We start from the raw sequence: 18754 nt of genomic DNA on the forward strand, positions 1-18754 counted from the left end.
CACAGCCGTTGCCCCTTTCTTCGTCGGATTCCGGCCATCTCCGACCTCCGTTTGACTTGTTTTCAGGTGGGTTTTTGGTATCGGAATCGATTTTTTTGGGTGATTCAGGAAAAAAACCCAGCCTTATCCATTTATGTTCAGTGAGTTTATATTTCACACACACACACACACACACACTTATGTTTAATCATATCATATGCATTGCATCTCTAGTTGCCTTAGGAGAGAGTCCAAGATTGAGTGTGACACCATGAAAATTTTTGGGATTTATTTTGGAGTCATTTGAATTTTTGAGTGATATATTTATAGAATTTTCTATATTTTTGGTGAATTATTAGAAATTATTTTCTTGTCTTTTTGAGGTCCAATGGTAAAAGTAGGATCATGGTTGAAAAGTACTCGTTGATACGAGCCTAAAGAAATTTAGATTGTGTCGATCGGAGTTCGGGAGATAATGTTATAATTTTTCAAAATTTGATAAACATTATTTTCATTTTCTAGAATTAATTATTGAGGAGTTAGAAATTTTAGAAGAAAAATTCTAGAAGTCAAAATATTATTTTGAAGTCATAGATCAATATATAGAACTCATTGAAACGAGTCCGTAGGATTTTACGAGACATTTTTGAGAACTTGGATGAATATCTAACACTAAAATGGAAATGGAGAACTATTTCTGCCCTCAATTCCAATTCCAGTCATGTGCCAAACGCATGAATGAAAATCTCAAAATCATTCCATTACAGGACTTACATTTTATATTTCCATTTTAGTACTCCAGTCAAACAAACGAGGCCTCTTGAATTTTCATAGTACACCCTCTAAATCGCATCAGCATCTTTCACCATAATTTTCTTTGCGAGCCAGTGAAAAAGAAAAAGTCGTATACCGACATTTAAATTAAGACCGTCATCGTTTTCACGTGCCTTGGCCGTAGGAAATATGTTTTCTTTTTATATGCGTGAGTAAGAAATTTAAGATCAATTTGATCTCCAACACTGCTATTATTTTGTCTTCTTTAAGTAAGTTTGCCTATGCTTAACTTATAGCTGAGTCCACCCTTTCTCTTGACAATAATTACAGAAAGAAATCCAATTTTTTTTGTAAGAAAAAACAAATTATAACAAATTTAAAAACGCAGCAATAATTTAAGGAGAATATTCATTATTCGTGAGTTTTAATGTTCTTTTCTTAGCTAGGTGAGAGAATTTAAGGAGCATATTCATTATTCAGCAGAGTTTTTTTTTTTTTTTTTTTTTGGGGGGGCCCGGATTATTCAGCAGATTTAACTATACAATTCTTTTTCCAAAGTAAAAGAAAAAAAAGAGACAATTTAAACATAAACGAACCAAATATGATGTTAGGACATAATCATATAAAATGCCATCAATTAATATTCATGTGTTGATGATTAAGCACCATGGGAATATCAGCCCCCCACCAAGAATACATAAAAATATGGCATAACAACGCATTGAGTACGCAGGGGAGTCATGCAAAATTATACTAATAATATATAACATTGAAGAGGTATATTCATTTACGACATTGGAAAAGCCAAAACACAAGGGTTTGGTTGGCCATCACTTTCAACAATATAATTATTTAATTTTTATTATCTTATTATTTCCTCCTGGGATTGTGCTATGTCATTCTGTAGCAGCTAGCCCTTCCTAATTAATGCATATATAAAAAGCTTTGCTCATTGCTAGTAATTAACAAACTTAATTGTAGTACTTGTTATATCACATACATGGATTTCAAAGGCTTGAAGGAAAATGGAATTCGAACGAGAAGCTTTCGTGATGAAGACTACCATAACAGAAGAGTACGTGTTCCTGAGGAGCTATCCTCTTGACTGGGAATTATTAGGAGGAGAAGGTGAACCAGCTGCAGCCGCAGGATCAACAGAGAACATGAGCAACAAGGCAGGAAAGAAACCCATAAGGAAGATAATCCTGTCAGTGGTTCATTGGGGTGGGGGGAAGGTGTTGGTGTTGAAAAGGTTTAAACATAAGCTTACCATTTATGTCATTTCTTGTGTCCCTCTTCGCTTTAAGTCCCCTACACCCCTTATTTCTACATGATGTTCTTGCATTAATTTGCATACCATTGACATGTACATTTTCTGTAATGAATCAAACTGAAAAACCTCTTTATATCCATTTCAAATGAAGCTACACTAGAAGAATGAACACTACAACAAATACCCCCCCTTATATATTAGTGAATTAACTTATGTCTATTTATGTTTTCGGGCGATGTCTAGGCAGACGATATCTAATATACCTACTTAAGATATCGTTTTGACACTGATATTGTTTTGACACTGATATCTATTTTGAGGTTAGACATCTTTTTTGTTTGAATTTTCATGTCCAATAGACTCTTTAGATATCAGTTCTTCAATTTTCTGGTGAACTAAAATTTTGAATCTGATATTAAAGATAGAAAACATATCGTTAATTACTATGGAAATGATCTAAATTCTTATTTAGACATCAGTTTTGTTATATTTATCGATATGGTAAACCTATTAAATGTTTTTTTCATGCTTTCTACATCATATTTTATGCGATTTTGGATATATAATCTACCTTAGATATCGTTTTATGCGCTCAAAATTGATCTACATGCTATGTTACATATCGAGTTTTTTCTATTAACAGATGCTTGAATATATCTAAAACATATGTATTTGATCTATAACTAATATAAAATATAATATTGGACATCAAGTTTTTTATATTTATTGATATGGTAATGTTACTTAAATATTGGTTGTTTTATTAAACTGATGTGCATGATATTTTATATATTTGTGTTTTAACATAAACTGATATAAAATTTGGACTATAATATCATTGTTATTATCCAATTTGTACTACAATCCTAATATAAAAGATGTTGACATTCAAGCCTTATATTGGTACAATCTCAATCCATTTCATTACCATTAATTCCAACATCCAATACAAGTATTTCAAGATCTTCCAAAAAAGGATTACACATTGCACCAAAATATGGAGCATATATATATATCCATAATTAATTACCCCATCTCATCCTAGTATCTAAATTAAGCTAGTCTCCCTTTACAAAAACCAATAATCAGTGCATGCACTTGCACAAAAATAGGTGCATGATTCACCACTTCTAAAGGCTGTCTTCATTTACAAAATATTAATTGGTAGCACTTGTTACCTTCCTTCACAAAAAAATGTCAACACTTGTTATAATTCAGCTTCATTCACACAAAAATCTCGACTGTTAGTTCAGACATGAAACAAACTCAGAAATTTGCAATTTAACAGTCAAACTCAAATAAACAATAAAAATAAAAATCCCTAATAGTCAACAGGAATACATGCCAAACAAGCTGCAAATGGTTTTGGGACTTCTTATGATTCATCCTCATTCGATTTCCCAACACAAAGACATGCAAACATATCACAACCACCATAACCCACTCGTTTTGTGAAAAAGAAAATTGTGAGAGTGCTGCAATTAATACTACCAAATAAACTTGTCAATAAGCTCTAAGCAACTGAAAAACTAGGAAAAAAATGGATGAATCCAATGTAAGATGTTATATAGTAACAGGGCATGAACTAAATAGTCTAATAAAATAATCAATCATAACCTCGTTGATCATTTACTTTGATCAACAACCATTTCAACAAGTTAGCTAAGAAGCAATGTCTATGGTTTGATATCACACTGCTCATCACTAATTACTTCTAAATATGTACTTTGCATGCTCAGCTACATAAAGTAACAAATGGACATATGTAGCTTAAAAAATATAATTTACTCCAAAAGAAAACAAAAAAAAAATTATTAAACACACTACCTCATCAAAACCATGACTAATATAGGCAAGCTCTATTTATTCTTCCATGAATCTCTCCAACCCCATTTTTTTTCTCTAATTTAATAGCTTCAATTAACACATGCAGATCTTCTGTTTTCCTACAATTTTTTTCATCTGACCCACTCCAATGTCCAATCTCAAACAGAGAAATCAAAATGTATTTTCAATTTCTGTAATATATGGCAGGAAGTGTTAAAGGGAAAAGAAGATGAGTGAAGCTTAATGAATAAAAGAAAAAATAAAAGTAGATAAAGAAAGTGCAATCATCCAGTTTTGCTTGGCTGAAAAGGTTGGGAACTTGGAGATAATGTTTAATGCTCTGAGAATAAAAAGTCGATCAAAAGATGGGGATGAGTGAGTAAAGAACTAAAGACATTGCTATTTCTTGATTTTATTATTTTAATTATAAGTTAACAGTGAAATGATCAGAATTAACAAAGTTAAAAGTAACTATTAAGAAGAGGGACATGTGTCCAAAAATTAGCTTAGGGGACAGGAAAAATGGAGACAGCAGATCTTTGCTCCACAAACATTATATCCACAAACCATTTAAACAAGCGGTACAGAAAAATAACTAATAAATTTCTATAACATTGAATTAACCACATTATTAATCAAGCTTATAGTTTAAATATTGCTAGGTGACTATAACTATTGCAGCTAATTATATACTATAATATCAGTTGTTTGTGTAGTTTTAACTATTGCTCTCAAACCACAAAGATTTCAATGTTTTTTATTAATTGCATTCAAACTCAACAGAGTATCACCCAATCCTACACTACAAGAAACATGCCAACAAACAAATTTTCTCTAGCAGTTTGTTGTGGTAACTACTCAAATAAAGCATGCATTAGGCATAACCGCATAACATGGCATATAAGTTGGAAAATACCTAATCAATTTAGAATTCATGTTCCTGCAATCTTTCAATTCTTTTATGATAATATCCTGCACTCGAAAATATGCACATTAAGAACTGATCAAGGTTTCTAAACGCTGATATGGAACTTTTTTTTTTTTTTTTTTATAGAAAATATATGGTGTAAATATAACTGACATAAATTAAGAACGTTGTAAATATAACATGTGTTAAGCAATGGTCAACTTTTGTAGGCATTACAATAATGACTCCTCATTCTGTTACATTTGGTTCATCAATAAGAAAACTCATAAGCCAAAAGTTTCAGATCCATAGACAGATATTAGAACAAAAGAGAATAAGACATGCTAAAAGGTGAAAGTAAAAGTGGCAAGCAATGACAGCAAAACTCATACACCACACACCCCTGCCAACTATATCTACTATAACACACCATCCCTAGATACCCCCCTCGCTCCCCCACGAGATATTTCTAAGATTTTTAAATAAATATTGTAAAAGACATGAGAATCTTGGCTTCATCTAAATGACACAACCAGAAAAAAAAATTACTTTGAGTCATATGATGTTTTCCTATTAGATTAAACCTTATCCAAAAAAAAAAAAAACTAAAAGATTATGACAAGATAGGAAGCTAATTTAATTCATGGCAAGCAGAAATCTTGACAACAACAGCTGGTAATAGCAATAAAAATACCAGTACTAATTTATAACCAACCAAAAGAAATCATGCAATGCCATGAAGTCAATATTTACCTTTAAAGCAGTACTCTAAATTCAAGAAAATTAAATAGAAAGAAAAGGAATATGATGTAACAAACCTTTAATTTGTAGAGGATGACAATCACGACATCAATTCCTTATAGACTAGTGAACATGAAAATCTACCTGTTTAAAGTCACCACTTTGCTCATCTATGTGTGAAAAAAAAAATATACAAAGTAAAGAAAATGCGTAAAGCCTTGACAGTAGAACTATAACCAAGAAAGAGAAGTCACTCGGGAAATGATAATATTATTAATTAATGATAAGAATGCTTTAATTCTTACATGAGATATTTGGTTGGTTCATTAAGAAACCTTTCATAATCTTTAAACTGTTATAAAGATTCATGTAATAAGAGAGGTCAACTAAAACCTATAGTAATTCGAGACAAAACAAATGACTAGATGGGACTATGGGAGATAAGCTAAATAACTCAATTAAAGACTAATGGAAACAATAATATTCAATAAACTTAATAAGCGTTGAAATTAGATTCACCTTGATTTCACAATGATGAATTGAAGTAGGTCATGCAAGTCCGCTTCAATGATCCCTTCCCCAAGGACAACCGTAAGTACATGTGGTCCAAGTCCTCATTATGATCCTGTAGAAGAAGTTATTAATCTTTTTAGGCTTACTTACGCAAATACTCTCTGAAACTAACTTTCATTTTCATTTTGCCCCCTTAAAGTTAAATCTTCCCACTTTGCCCCCCGATCTTTACAAATCACTCCCCTAAGGCAAGTTTCATCAGCTCCGTCCATGAGTCCGTTAAAAAATATGATGTGGTGCCTACGTGGATGGGCATTCTAGTAATTTACTGACGGATGGAGGTAAGTAGGACTAACACCATGCCAAATGGCACCACGTCGGATTAAGAAAATAACTAAGAAAATTAAATTAAGAAACAAACTAAATGAAAATAAAAAATAAAAATAAAAACATCAAAACAAATGAATAATCAAATGGGTCCCCCCCCCCTTCTCCTTGGAAACTTGTTTCCAACCAAACATTTAATGTGATATATTCAATACCACATTCAATGGAATGTGATATATTTAATGGAATTTTGTTTTTATTTATTATTGTTTTAAATTCTTTTATTGTTAATAAGGTGGTATGGACTTTTTATTAATTAACAATTGATTATGTGAGAAGCACATGATTATTTTTAACAGAAAATCTAATCGATCTAACAGAAAGGACTAAAATGGGAGAACTTAAAAAGTTCGAGAGCCTCTAAATTTAAAAACGAGTCGAAGAACTAAGTAGTTATTGGAGAAAAGTTTGAGGACTATTGCTCCAATTAAACCTTAATTCTTATTCATATATTAATCTGAGTGAAAAATTGATAATCACTAATCAAAAAATTGATAATTATATATTATCAAAGGCTTAATAAGGTTCCTGCGCTATCCATCTTCAACATCAAATGAAAAAGTATTATAGAAAATTAGAATCAAATAGCAAATGCCAAAAGTTTTTGAGCAAAATAGTAAAATAGTATGACATTAATTCTTCACCTTTTCTTTTTTCAATTTTTAACTAATATTAACAACTATTGATGCATTGGTGGTTTTCCCAATTTGTCATACCGTCCAAGTTGACCGATAGCATTTACCAAAGCCACATGCCCATGTTTTTAACAAAATTTACACTGCATATGTCCACAAACACATAAACATCAACTCCGACGTTAGCATCAATGATATTCTTGCCCTTTTGAGAAAATTTTGCAAAACAAAAGAAAACAGAAAAAATACAATAATTTCCATTGCCTGCATCAAATATATGGTAAAGAATATTTAAAGAAAAATATGGACAAACCTTCTTTTTATACAAAGAGATATCAGCTATGCAAAATGAATTCTACATTTACAGGGGCTATACGTATATATAAATATATATTATATATATTTATAGCAACTGTACGCTATCCACACGGTACGAAGAATGTGAAGCAGCAAGGAGAGCTGCTCCAATGGCTGATCCATCTTCAGTCACCTTGAGTATGACATGTTGAGCAATATCTTCCCCTAATATTTCAGTCAATGCTTCATGCAAGTACTCTCTAAACATGGTATACCCTGTATACAAACCCCCCTCGATTGCCACCACCGTTCTCCTCATTTTATAGTCGCCTCTACTTCTTCCACCTGTGATTCCACCACTCCCATCCCGGCCAATCTTCTTTAAGATTCCCACGATTCCAGCAGCTGCCAATCGAGCAGCCCTGCGGGTCACAATGTCGCACACCTTGACTATGAGCTTTCGGACCTTTAGAGGGACATCTGGAATCTGAAATGGCCAGATCACCAAAGAACAAGTTATTAGAAACTTTTAGCCTTGATAGACAGATTCAATGGAAAATATGTCTCTTATCTACCTCCAGGTTCTCTCTTAAGATACTTCCTACTTCCGTCAAGTCAGGAGAGTCATCCTTATGCAATGCAGCAATCAATGGTGTCCTGGAAATTACATAGTGAAAAGCAATTTTACTTTCCAAAGAGAACAATTGACTCCAGACACAAAAGAATTATTCAACTTTTTCTCAGGTGCAAATCTGGGGAAGTGCTCATATACTGCAGGTGCTTATGATAAAAAATGGGGCTTGTTAACGAAACAAACTTAGTAAACATACATGATATATCCACAAAAATTACCAATAGGGATTGTCACATGAAACAATCTTTGCAAACATAACTAGCTAGAGCATCAAAATGTTTAATCATTAAAAGGTTAATAGCAGAGTAAAAAAAAAAAAATTGAATCATGAAAGGGTAATAATGGAGGAAAAAAATCTTGCAGCACTTCCATTCTTTAGGAAAGATATCAACCTGCTACCTAACCCTACCCTATCCAAAACCTACCACATTGTGAGTGCATAATAATTATATATCTACCAATCACAAGTGTGACTTGACAATTAATCAGAACTCTCTTAGTAAAGCTTTTGGAGCTCAACCCTCATTTAGACTTCAATGCAAGTCAATTCCAGTGAAACAAGCTTTTCATATAATCAGGATAAAGAATCAATTTGTTTCTTTGAAAGATAAGAACAATGGTGAATAGGTTTAATTAACAACTGCTATCAAAAACCATATAGATGCAAACCACCATGATTCAGATTTAAAAGAATCAAAATATTTATATAGAAAATATTGTAAATATAACAAAAACTGGAGTCATGGGTTTCAAATTTTGAACATTTTTTTACATCACTGAATCTATAGAAATCACATCTACAGGTTCATTATGCTACCTGAGCATATATTAGGATTACTAGGCCAATTTATACAATCGGTTGTGAAACACAGTTTTAAACTTTATGCTTTTTCTCAAGTCGTCAAAGGGATAGGTCTTACTTCAAATTAAGACAATAAAAAAAATTGAAGACACATTTTAATTCAAATATCCAGGATATTTAGCAAAACTATAATGTTCCTTGACCCCATAAAATCGTGACAAATCAGAAAGCAACTACGCATATGTCATGAGCACGTTATATTCTATTTTGCATAGACCAGGATACATGCAGAAACACACAGAACACACACCCATGTATTTTTACAATGGAAATAAAGAGGGATGGAGGCCCAATTATTTCCATAAACATTAATGAAGTTAATCTATGTACAGGGCAAATTTCCAAGTGTTCAACTAAAATAGTAAATCAGCTATAACCATGTGTCAATGTTTCAGTTCATAACCACAGCAATCTTTTAGTTAAGTATATGATGCGTTTCTCCACCAAAGCAATATTGACACTCATCAATAAATAATAATTGATAAGTAATCTTACATTGAAAGTTGGAACATTCAAATATTAATAATTTTTTGCAATCCAGCCAATCAAAACAAAACTGTCACCATCAGCAATAATGGCATAATAAGTAGTCCTATAACTATAGGTGCACGCACAGCGAGCGCATCATAGAGAGAGGAGAGGATACCTCAAAATAAAAGGCATTGATAACTTGGAAGAAACAGGCTCAAAAATATCCGACTCCTGTGACATTCTGAGAATCACTCTCCTCACAACATCACCCAGATACATTCCAGATATCAATTTCTCAAAACCCTGTTGAAAAAGTATTTGCAATATGAGATTCAAAGAAAACCACTTTTCATGACGCAAAAAAAGAAAAAGAAAACCACAATTGAATAAACACCTGAACTATCAACCAAAAAAAAAAGAGAAAATATATGAATCTTACCTGATCATTTGGATTTGGGCTATCAGCATCTAATTCAATATCATATACAGTTCTTGGTAAGTGAGATGACCAAAAATTTCCCCATTCCATGTTGACAACCTAATTTTAAAAAATAAAAATAAAAATAACAGTTATTTTAAACAATCACTTCATGTGAACAGATATTAAATAATATATATCATTTCCTCAAGGTGTAAAAGAATTAGATATATATACATATAAATATATCTGAAGGGAGACAAGATAATGGATACCATGCCTCCAGATGATGTAAGAAGCCCTTGAGACTTAATTATAGCATCTGTCCGTTCCAGATAACAGGCATTAGTACCCGTTCCAATTATCACTGCAGCAACAGTGTCTGTGTCATAATAATGTCCAAATGCTAATGTTCCCAAAGTGTCATTGACCTGCTTGAAAAAAAAAAACAAAAAAACAAAAACAAAAAGCAGAAAATTATGTTTACAAATACCCAAACACACAAATGAACTTTCAGGCACACATGACACATGCACACAAAAGTTGCATAAATGATAAATTCAGGCAAGGATATTTGTACAAATAAAAAGAAAAATTCACTCATACCATACACTATCATTGTGTATTTTATCAATTCGTTAAAGAAATTTTAAGGTTTCCAGTTTCAAGTTTTGACAATAAAAAGATCTACTGAATTTAGGTTGTTACATCAGAAGCCCCTACTCTTTTACTAATACGAACCAATTAACGATTTTTACACATAATTCATGGTTTATAAGGAGAATATAGCACCATTGAAAAAATACATGCAGGGGAAAATAGGAAAATCAGTAATGCCCTATTTTCCTTACCCTTTACGTAATCTTACTGTTCATACATATCCCAGTGTAAATTAACTGCACAACAATATTTATTATCATACCAGCTCCTTTCATTCATGGTGGCCATTACACAAGGATTTGTTTTTTTTTTTTAGGAGAATATTGATTTATTGGAATCCAACAAAACATGTCACAATGATTTTGCTAAAAAAAAGGGATTAGAGTAGGGTTAAAGGCCTTTAAGAAGATAAATAATACCTACTTTGCCAAGCACCCAAATAAAATATTTAAAAAAAAAAGAGTCATGATATAGACTATATAGATCTACAAAAAACAAAAATGATGTCCATAATCAATTAAAATTAAATGTATATCAGTTGCTTCATATAAGGTATCATCGCCATACCGACCAAAGAAAAAGGTATCATAGCTATATTAGTACCCATGACACTAATTTTGTATGCTTGCAATAGATCAAATGTTTTCTAATATTAAATTGACAAAAATTGTTTCATAGAAGGCATCATGGCCTTCTAACTAACCATGACATTAATTTGGTATGAGTGTGCAATATATCAACAAGTATTTTCTTTATAATTTTTCAATAAATCAAGCACTTAAAACTTTTTTTTTTTAAGAAAAATAAAGGGTACAAGTTTTACCCTTAATCATCTTAAAGATAAAATCCTGACGATCTTAATTCTTACCAAGTCAAAAAAAACAAACAGTATTTTGGCATGTCAGTTAAATTTTTGAATTGTGTTACTTTCTCCCATGTTATCCTCACCCACTTTCAAAGTTTTTCCAAAGCATCCATAGTATGGCAGTTATAACCAAAATAATTCAAGAGTCAAGACATCATTTTCAATTCGCCATACAACATGTGTAAACATGAAAATATCACCACCAACAATCAGATGTAATTAAGACAGGAAAAAGTTATATGAAATTTTTTTACCAAAAGGAAAACATATTTATGACTTAAGTTATTCCAACAGTAAGCTAGTTCCTATGTTTTTTAGGAAGTACAGCACACCTATGAAATATAGAGATAATATTTTCACATTCGGAACATTGCAGAATTTCAATTCTCAATGACAATCCCCATAGTAAGAAGCACTTGGATAGCAATATTACTTAAAGATGAGAAGGACTTTCTTACAAGTGCTGCCACCCTCATATTTAGGCCCTTCCTGGTCATTGCTTTCTCTAAGCATCCTGCAACCTCTCTTCCAACCTGACAAATTAGTATACAGCACACATATATTAGGAGAAAGAGTGGGGGTCCAAGCTTTTCCTCAATAATGCATTAATATAACTTATTAATATTATTCCACAATAATTTTTACTACTTTTCTTTAGTTGTTAAATGGGAAAAAAAAAACAAGATAATATTTGGTTTTGGGCCACGCAGAATTAGCTTGCCAAGGTCATATGTGGAGTCAAACTCAAACACAACCTGAAAATGGAACTTCAGCAGATTCAAATACTGCTCCATGGAAGACTTTTAATGCATCATTGGACATGCAGAGGCATTAACCCTACCATATGCAGTCTTGGACATGCAAAGAGCAACTAGAGCTAGTACCATCTAATTTAGGCATCGAGGAGAAATGTTTTTCAAGGAACTATGCTATTGCCTTCACAGAGTTCCCTAGAATAGTTGAGTTTGGTTGAAGTACAATTTACTGGAACACCATGCAACTAACCATGTCTTCAATGGCAAATCCTTTTGTCCATTTTTCTAGAGTGCCTGATGCAACAGACATTTGGTTAACAGGAAAAGAGAATGTAAATCCGAGCTCCCTTCTTCTGTCCAGTGAAATCTCAGAAACATCTCTTTCTCTTTCAACGAACTCCTTTAATGATGAAGCAATAAAATCAAATAGATCCTGCAGGCAATTAAACACATGAGTTCCATGACAGCAAGCACATTGTAAGATTTAAGTAAGTGTGAACACTTATTGAATTCTGGAGGTACAAAATCAGTCACCTCGCTTGTCCCGGTCATCAAATCTTGGGGGATCTGTTGTCGATATACATCATGTTCCAAGGTAGAGGACCTCATACCTCCTAACTGAACCCGCAAGACCCTAAAATTAGTACCGCCAAGATCTAGCGCATAATAAGTTCCTTTCTCACTCCTGACCCAAAAGATTAAAAAGTAAAAAATCAATCTCAATTTTCTTACAAGAAACAATACTTTAATTGATCTAAAAGAATACATACATATAGAATGAACTAGCTGTCACCAAATACAAAAGCTTTAAACAAACACTATCAACCAGCTAACCGGCAACAAATTTGTATTACTTCAAACCTAAGCTAAATAAAATCTTAAGTAACTGCATCCAGCCAATTTGCATAAATAAAGAAGAATGGTACATCTTGAAACTCGGAAGAAACCAAAGCCTACAAAGAGGTTCAAGATCAAACTTTATCCCACAAAAGCAGGATGCTTCTAGCAAAACAATGAAATACATGATGGGAAATTACCCAACACAGGTCAACTTCCCTAAATAATTTAAGCCATAAATTAATGCAATAGGGCAATGAAGAAACGCCCGATCTAAAATTTCAGCATTTTCTTTGCACATAATACACCATTGGGAGAAATAAGAATGTTAGGTATTCTCCTCTGAATCATATAAGAGGCATTAACCCTGCCATGAGCAATAATTCATGTAACAATTTGTACCATGGGGTACTTTAGCCAAACTAAATCAATAAACAAATTTCAGTCATTCACAAACACTTAGACTATTCAGAGGTGCTGGGGTCTGTGCTTATTTTACAACAAGATCATTGCATCAATTATTTCCAAACTGGACTGATAATTGATGTGGACACAAAAGCAGGTACAATTATGTCTACACTGATGGCCAATAACATCCACAATTAAATGACACAAGTAAAGCACATCCAAGTCCTAATTGCAAATGTAACTAAATGAAAAGGCATTGTGGAATACATTTCACATTAGTATGAACAAATTAAAATTTATTAAAAAGTATATATATATTTATAAACGGAGAATCAGAAATGAAAAAGAAATTCCACATGGAATCTTAACACTGCACTTCTAAAGAATTTTACTGTACTCATAATTGCATGAGAATATAAGGGAAAGGAAGACAGGACCATGTAGATTCTTCAAACCATATTGCTAACTCTCCAAACAAAATATTTCCCACTACAGTAATGACACGATACAATGTCGAAGGTCAAAACAACAGGGAACACTATAATGGCATTAAAAATTGAAACCTGAATAACTTACGATCATTCCAACTCAAGAACCCATCTTTCAGTATAATCGAGAAGAAAGGCAAAAAGAAGGCCACATTTTTTCACCATTGCAAAATGACACTTTGAGAAATTTAAACAAGGGGTGGACACCTAAAACTAAGAGAGAATATGAATCAAATGGCAATGTGAAATGCACACAAAAGGGGTTGAAATAAGAACTACAGTAACAAAAGATAAATAAAACAGTAAGAGAAAACCCACAAAGAAACAAAAAGATGTAACAAAACAACAAATTATCACAAACCACGTAGGCATCAAACAAATACAATCACCGAACATCAAAATGAACCAAAAAAACAAACATCAAAATAAAGTAGCTTTCTTGGGGAAAAAAAAAAAAGGACCGAAAAATCAAACAGACTCAACCAAGCATAAACCCATTAGATTCCAACTAAAACCCATGAAAGAACCAACCAAATTCTCATCAAAACACAACATTACCCACCAAAAACCCAAATCAGAGTTGAAAAAAGATAAAATGGGAACTCAAAACGCTAAACCCATTAAAGAAAATCAAGTGAAGCATTAAATAATATTACCCATTGGGGAGTTTATCGACAAAAGTGAGCAACATTTTGAGCTTTGAGCCACCATAAGAGGCCAAACCGGCGTGCATCTCCACAGCCATAGCGTCGACCACCTGCCTCAGCCTCCCGACAGTGGTTTCACAGCTCTGCTCGAGGTCCCTCAAAACCCCAACCACTCTCTTCCACTTCCTTCGGCTCCGAATCCTCCAACCAACCACCACCGTCGCCACCGCACACGTCGCCACCGCCACCCCCACCGCCAACCCCACTGCCACCTTCCCCATCTGCCCCCTATCCCCACACGCCTATCCAATTCAAATCACACACTCAAACGGCGTCGTCTCGTCGGTCTTCTAGTGAAACGACACCGTATCAACATGAACGCGTTCGGGGTTATGGTTATTATGGCCTTGGTTGGCTTTTTGATTTTGATTATGAGTTTGTGAGCGAGCTCTCTCTCTCTCTCTATCACTCACTCTCCAACGGTCGAAACCGGGGGGTTAGAGGGTTCAAACAGTTTAAGTTCCCAACGGAGAATGGTCGGAGATTTTTCGCCGGTGGGTTTTCCGGCGAGAGTAACCGGAAAAGTGGTGCGATGACCCGCTAGAGAAAAGGCGCTAGAGACAGAGAAAGAGAGAGGGGCGTTGCGAAGACAATGTTGGAATGCGAACTGGTGGATACTTAAATAGTGGTGAAAATGACAGAAATGCCCTTGAGAATCGTGGGAAATGCCGGATTTGTCACAATTATCTGCGGCGATTTTTTACCGTTTGGGGGAATGATTTTGTGAGATTAATGAATGGGAAATGCATTTGACCAAAAAAAAAAAAAAAGAATGGGAAATGCGATTTTTTTTACTCGTGTCTTTTACTTTTGGAGGACGGTGCTTTGCTGCTTTACTGCTTTTGTGGGGTAAAATTTGCCATGATCATTTGTAATTTGTGAGATTGTGAGCTTCTTTTGTGTGTTAGATTATGAACCTTCCAATTGGGGAAAGAGCCTAAGACATGCTTTTCTAGTCTTTGAATTACAAGTACCATTTATGCATTGTAAGTGGAACTTTTGAACTATTATCCTATAATTTATTCCCAATTTAAGTATCTTGTGAAGTTTTTATACTATGACTAAATTTCAAAAATTTATCATTTATTTACATCCTACGGTGTAAAAATAGTAGGTCATAAATAAGTTGTACCATTTGTTAGTAAAATTAAAAAATAAAACCAAGAAAATAATCCTAATCGTAAATAACATATAGAGTAACATTGAAGGTGACTGTAGAATATTTTAAGTAATATTATACTATTAATCTAGTAGTATTTTGAAGAAGTCTCAAGTACTTAATAATTTTCCTTTCTTGGCCAAAAAAATAATAATAATAATAATTTTTCTTTAATGGTGAAGTGTGTGTTACCTTATGACTTATAAAAACCTCATTTACTACTACTTGACCAATTCATCGTCTCTCATTTGATGGATATTGAGTTTTTTTTTTTTTTTTTTTTTATACAAGAACTCCTACTCTTCTTTATCATACTTCTTTTGTTTCGCAAAAATCATTTGAAAATAAGAAAAACAAAGTGTAGCCTAACCCGAAGTGAGGAACTAGATGTGGGCCTCTTTATTTTAAACAAAAATGGTGAGGAGGTACATCTATTTTTAACCGTTTGACACTGTTTTTAAAACTACTAAAAACGTTTTTAGATTAGTAAAAGTATTTTTGATAGCGTTTGATAAAAATAAATAAAAAAACTTCTAAATTATAAAAACGTTTTTAAAGAGTTTTTTGAGAAGCACATATCAGGTGCTTTCTCAAAAAGCACTTTTAAGTGTTTTTGTATGAACAACTTAAAATGTTAATAAAAAATTATATGTGCTTCTTAGCAGAAACGCTTCCGGTAAAAGCGCTAGTAAATAAAAGCGTTTTTAAGAAACAATGCCAAACATGCAACAGGGCAAAAAACAAGCAAAAAAAATTGTTAGACACGAGATTTGTCAAATGTAGTGGTTTACTATATGATTAAGAATCTTTTATATAACAATATTCTTTTGTTATGACATGTAGCATGTTGTTTATTCAATCAGGGCCACATATTTGAACTTGTGGAATGTAATTTAATAATTGAACTATTTTTTAAGTCGCACCTTAAGGATCATTTGCTAGGCATGCTTTAGTTAATGTTGGTATTAATGTTTGGCTTGATGCTGACTCGGAGCCATCTTGGCTTGGTGAGTTAATGTATGAGGACTTGCTTTATGATTAAATAAATAGTGCCTAATTTTAAACACCCTACTCACTAAAAAAATTTGTCTAAACCCCCACCCATCTATAAACTCTTTCAAAACCCCCTAAAACTTATAATCCTAAATTACCCTTCTGACGCATGCTGACGCGCGCTGACGCATGCTGACGCGCGCTGACATATGCTGACGTCACTGTAACTGTATTTTGGTGAAACTGTTTGTTTTTTTTTTTTTTTTTTTTTGGAATTGAAGTTTTTTCTAAAACTCAATATTTCACTAAAACTAAAATCAAACACTGAAATTGAATTTCATTACGCTAAAACTGAATTTCAAAAATTCAGTTACACTGAAACTGAATTTCAAGAATTCAATTACACTGAAACTGAATTTCAGAAATTCAGTTACACTAAATTGAAGAATTCAGTTATGAATTTACTTACTGAAACTGAATTAAGTGATAAAACAATTACACCTCGACTAAAATGCAATTACACCTTAATTAAAAAACAATTACACCTTTACTAAAACAATTACACTTCACTAAAACAGTTACACCTTTACTGAATTCCGTTTCACTAAAAAGAACACAGCAACCTTATCAAAAAAAAACCAACAATACAACAAGTCATTGAGATGAGAGGAGTAGCTAACAATACAACGTCGTCCGATCACCTCACGCGCGACGAGTACACGACAGTCGCCACTGCCTCGATCTGTTTCTACCTGCAAATTTGATTCATCATATTTCAGAACCATAATTTCATTCAAAGTTCATTTAAAACTCATGTTTCACGAACTGAAACTGTTTCAAGAACTGAAACTGTTTCAAGAACTGAAACTGTTTCAAGAACTGAAACTGTTTCAAGAACTGAAACTGTTTCACGAACTGAAACTGTTTAATCAATAAATTAAGTAAATTTGTATATACTTATAAATCAATTAAAAAACTCACATTTCTATCCGATTAACATAATTAAGCTAGAACTGAATTTGGGGTGAAACTGAATTTCACAAATTGATTTATAAGTATATACAAATTTACTTAATTTATTGATTAAACAGTTTCAGTTCGTGAAACAGTTTCACGAACTGAAACTGTTTAATTTCAAGAATTTCACAAATTGATTCACAAAATCAATTTCGCAAACTGTACATTTCAAAAATGTTTGTGAATCAATTTCACAACATTTCACAAATAGTTTACAAACATACTTACAAATCAGTTCACAAATATACTTATAAATCAGATTCACAAGAATTTCAATCTCATTATCTAAATCAAAGAATTGATTTAACAAACATAAAGAACTCAGAGAGATAAGCATTTTCATACCAAAATCTTAACCATGGGTGGTCGGAGCCGCCGAATTCCGAGAGTGGCAGCAGCAGAGGTTGGGGTTTTCAAATTAGGGCTTTTGAAATTCGAGGCAATTGAACACAAATTTGTATACCAGTAGAGAGAGAATGTCGAGGGGAGAAGAATGGGACCGGAACCACTTCAATCCGCCGTCGGAATCGCCGGCAATGGCGGCGGTAAGTCTCGGACCTTCTCGGAGTCGATTCGCCGTCCACGGTGGTCAGTTGGAGAATCGGAGACCACCATCACACTCACCACGTCGAGAGGAAGCTTCTGGAAGTGGAGAGCAGCTGCGACGTCGCTGGAATCGCGAAGTCACCGCCGGAGATGACGATCGGACTTCGGGCTGCATTTGGTTTTCTGTGGATTTTATGGGAAAGAAAAGGCCATGAATAGATAGAAGAGGAAGAGGCGAGAAGAACCCAACCGGTCCGACACCTCGTCGCCGCCGGAATTGACGAATCGCCGGCGAGAGAGCTCAGATCTGCTTAGACCCGATCTGGCATCGACGTTTAGTTTCACGGCACGTGGAGGGCATAGGGAGGAAGAGGAAGGAGAGGCGAGTGTGATGGGATCGGTCTCGCCGGCAACCGTCACCAGACGGCGGCGCACGCGCCGGCGACAGCAGCGGGGAGAGAGAGAGACGCAGAGGGGAGAGAGGCAACAGATAGGAGAGAGAGAGAGAGAGAGAGAGAGAGAGAGAGAGAGAGAGAGAGAGAGAGAGAGAGAGAGAGAGAGAGAGAGAGAGAGAGAGAGAGAGAAAGTATTAGTTGGCTGA

At 33.8% G+C, this 18754-nt stretch overlaps 1 protein-coding gene across 2 annotated transcripts; it reads right to left on the reverse strand.

Moving 5' to 3' along the window:
* Positions 1 to 7282: 7282 nt before the first annotated feature.
* Positions 7283 to 14659, reverse strand: HKL1 (hexokinase-like 1). 2 transcript variants are annotated; one of them, XM_086238936.1, is made up of 9 exons: positions 14388 to 14659; positions 12533 to 12683; positions 12249 to 12431; positions 11702 to 11776; positions 9994 to 10149; positions 9740 to 9838; positions 9476 to 9603; positions 7909 to 7990; positions 7283 to 7820 (listed from the first exon to the last, which is right to left on the reverse strand). In XM_086238936.1, exons 1-9 carry the CDS (start codon positions 14657 to 14659, stop codon positions 7440 to 7442), a joined length of 1527 nt encoding a protein of 508 aa, XP_086095062.1. In that variant the 3' UTR covers positions 7283 to 7439. The 2 variants fall into 2 exon arrangements, with proteins under 2 accessions (XP_086095062.1, XP_086095066.1); XM_086238940.1 differs by having other exon boundaries at positions 9994 to 10152; positions 14388 to 14604.
* Positions 14660 to 18754: the final 4095 nt, after the last annotated feature.

The sequence above is a fragment of the Dryas octopetala genome, chromosome 1, assembly GCF_963921425.1.
Source record: "Dryas octopetala chromosome 1, drDryOcto1.1, whole genome shotgun sequence".
In the NCBI taxonomy this organism is placed as follows: domain Eukaryota; kingdom Viridiplantae; phylum Streptophyta; class Magnoliopsida; order Rosales; family Rosaceae; genus Dryas; species Dryas octopetala.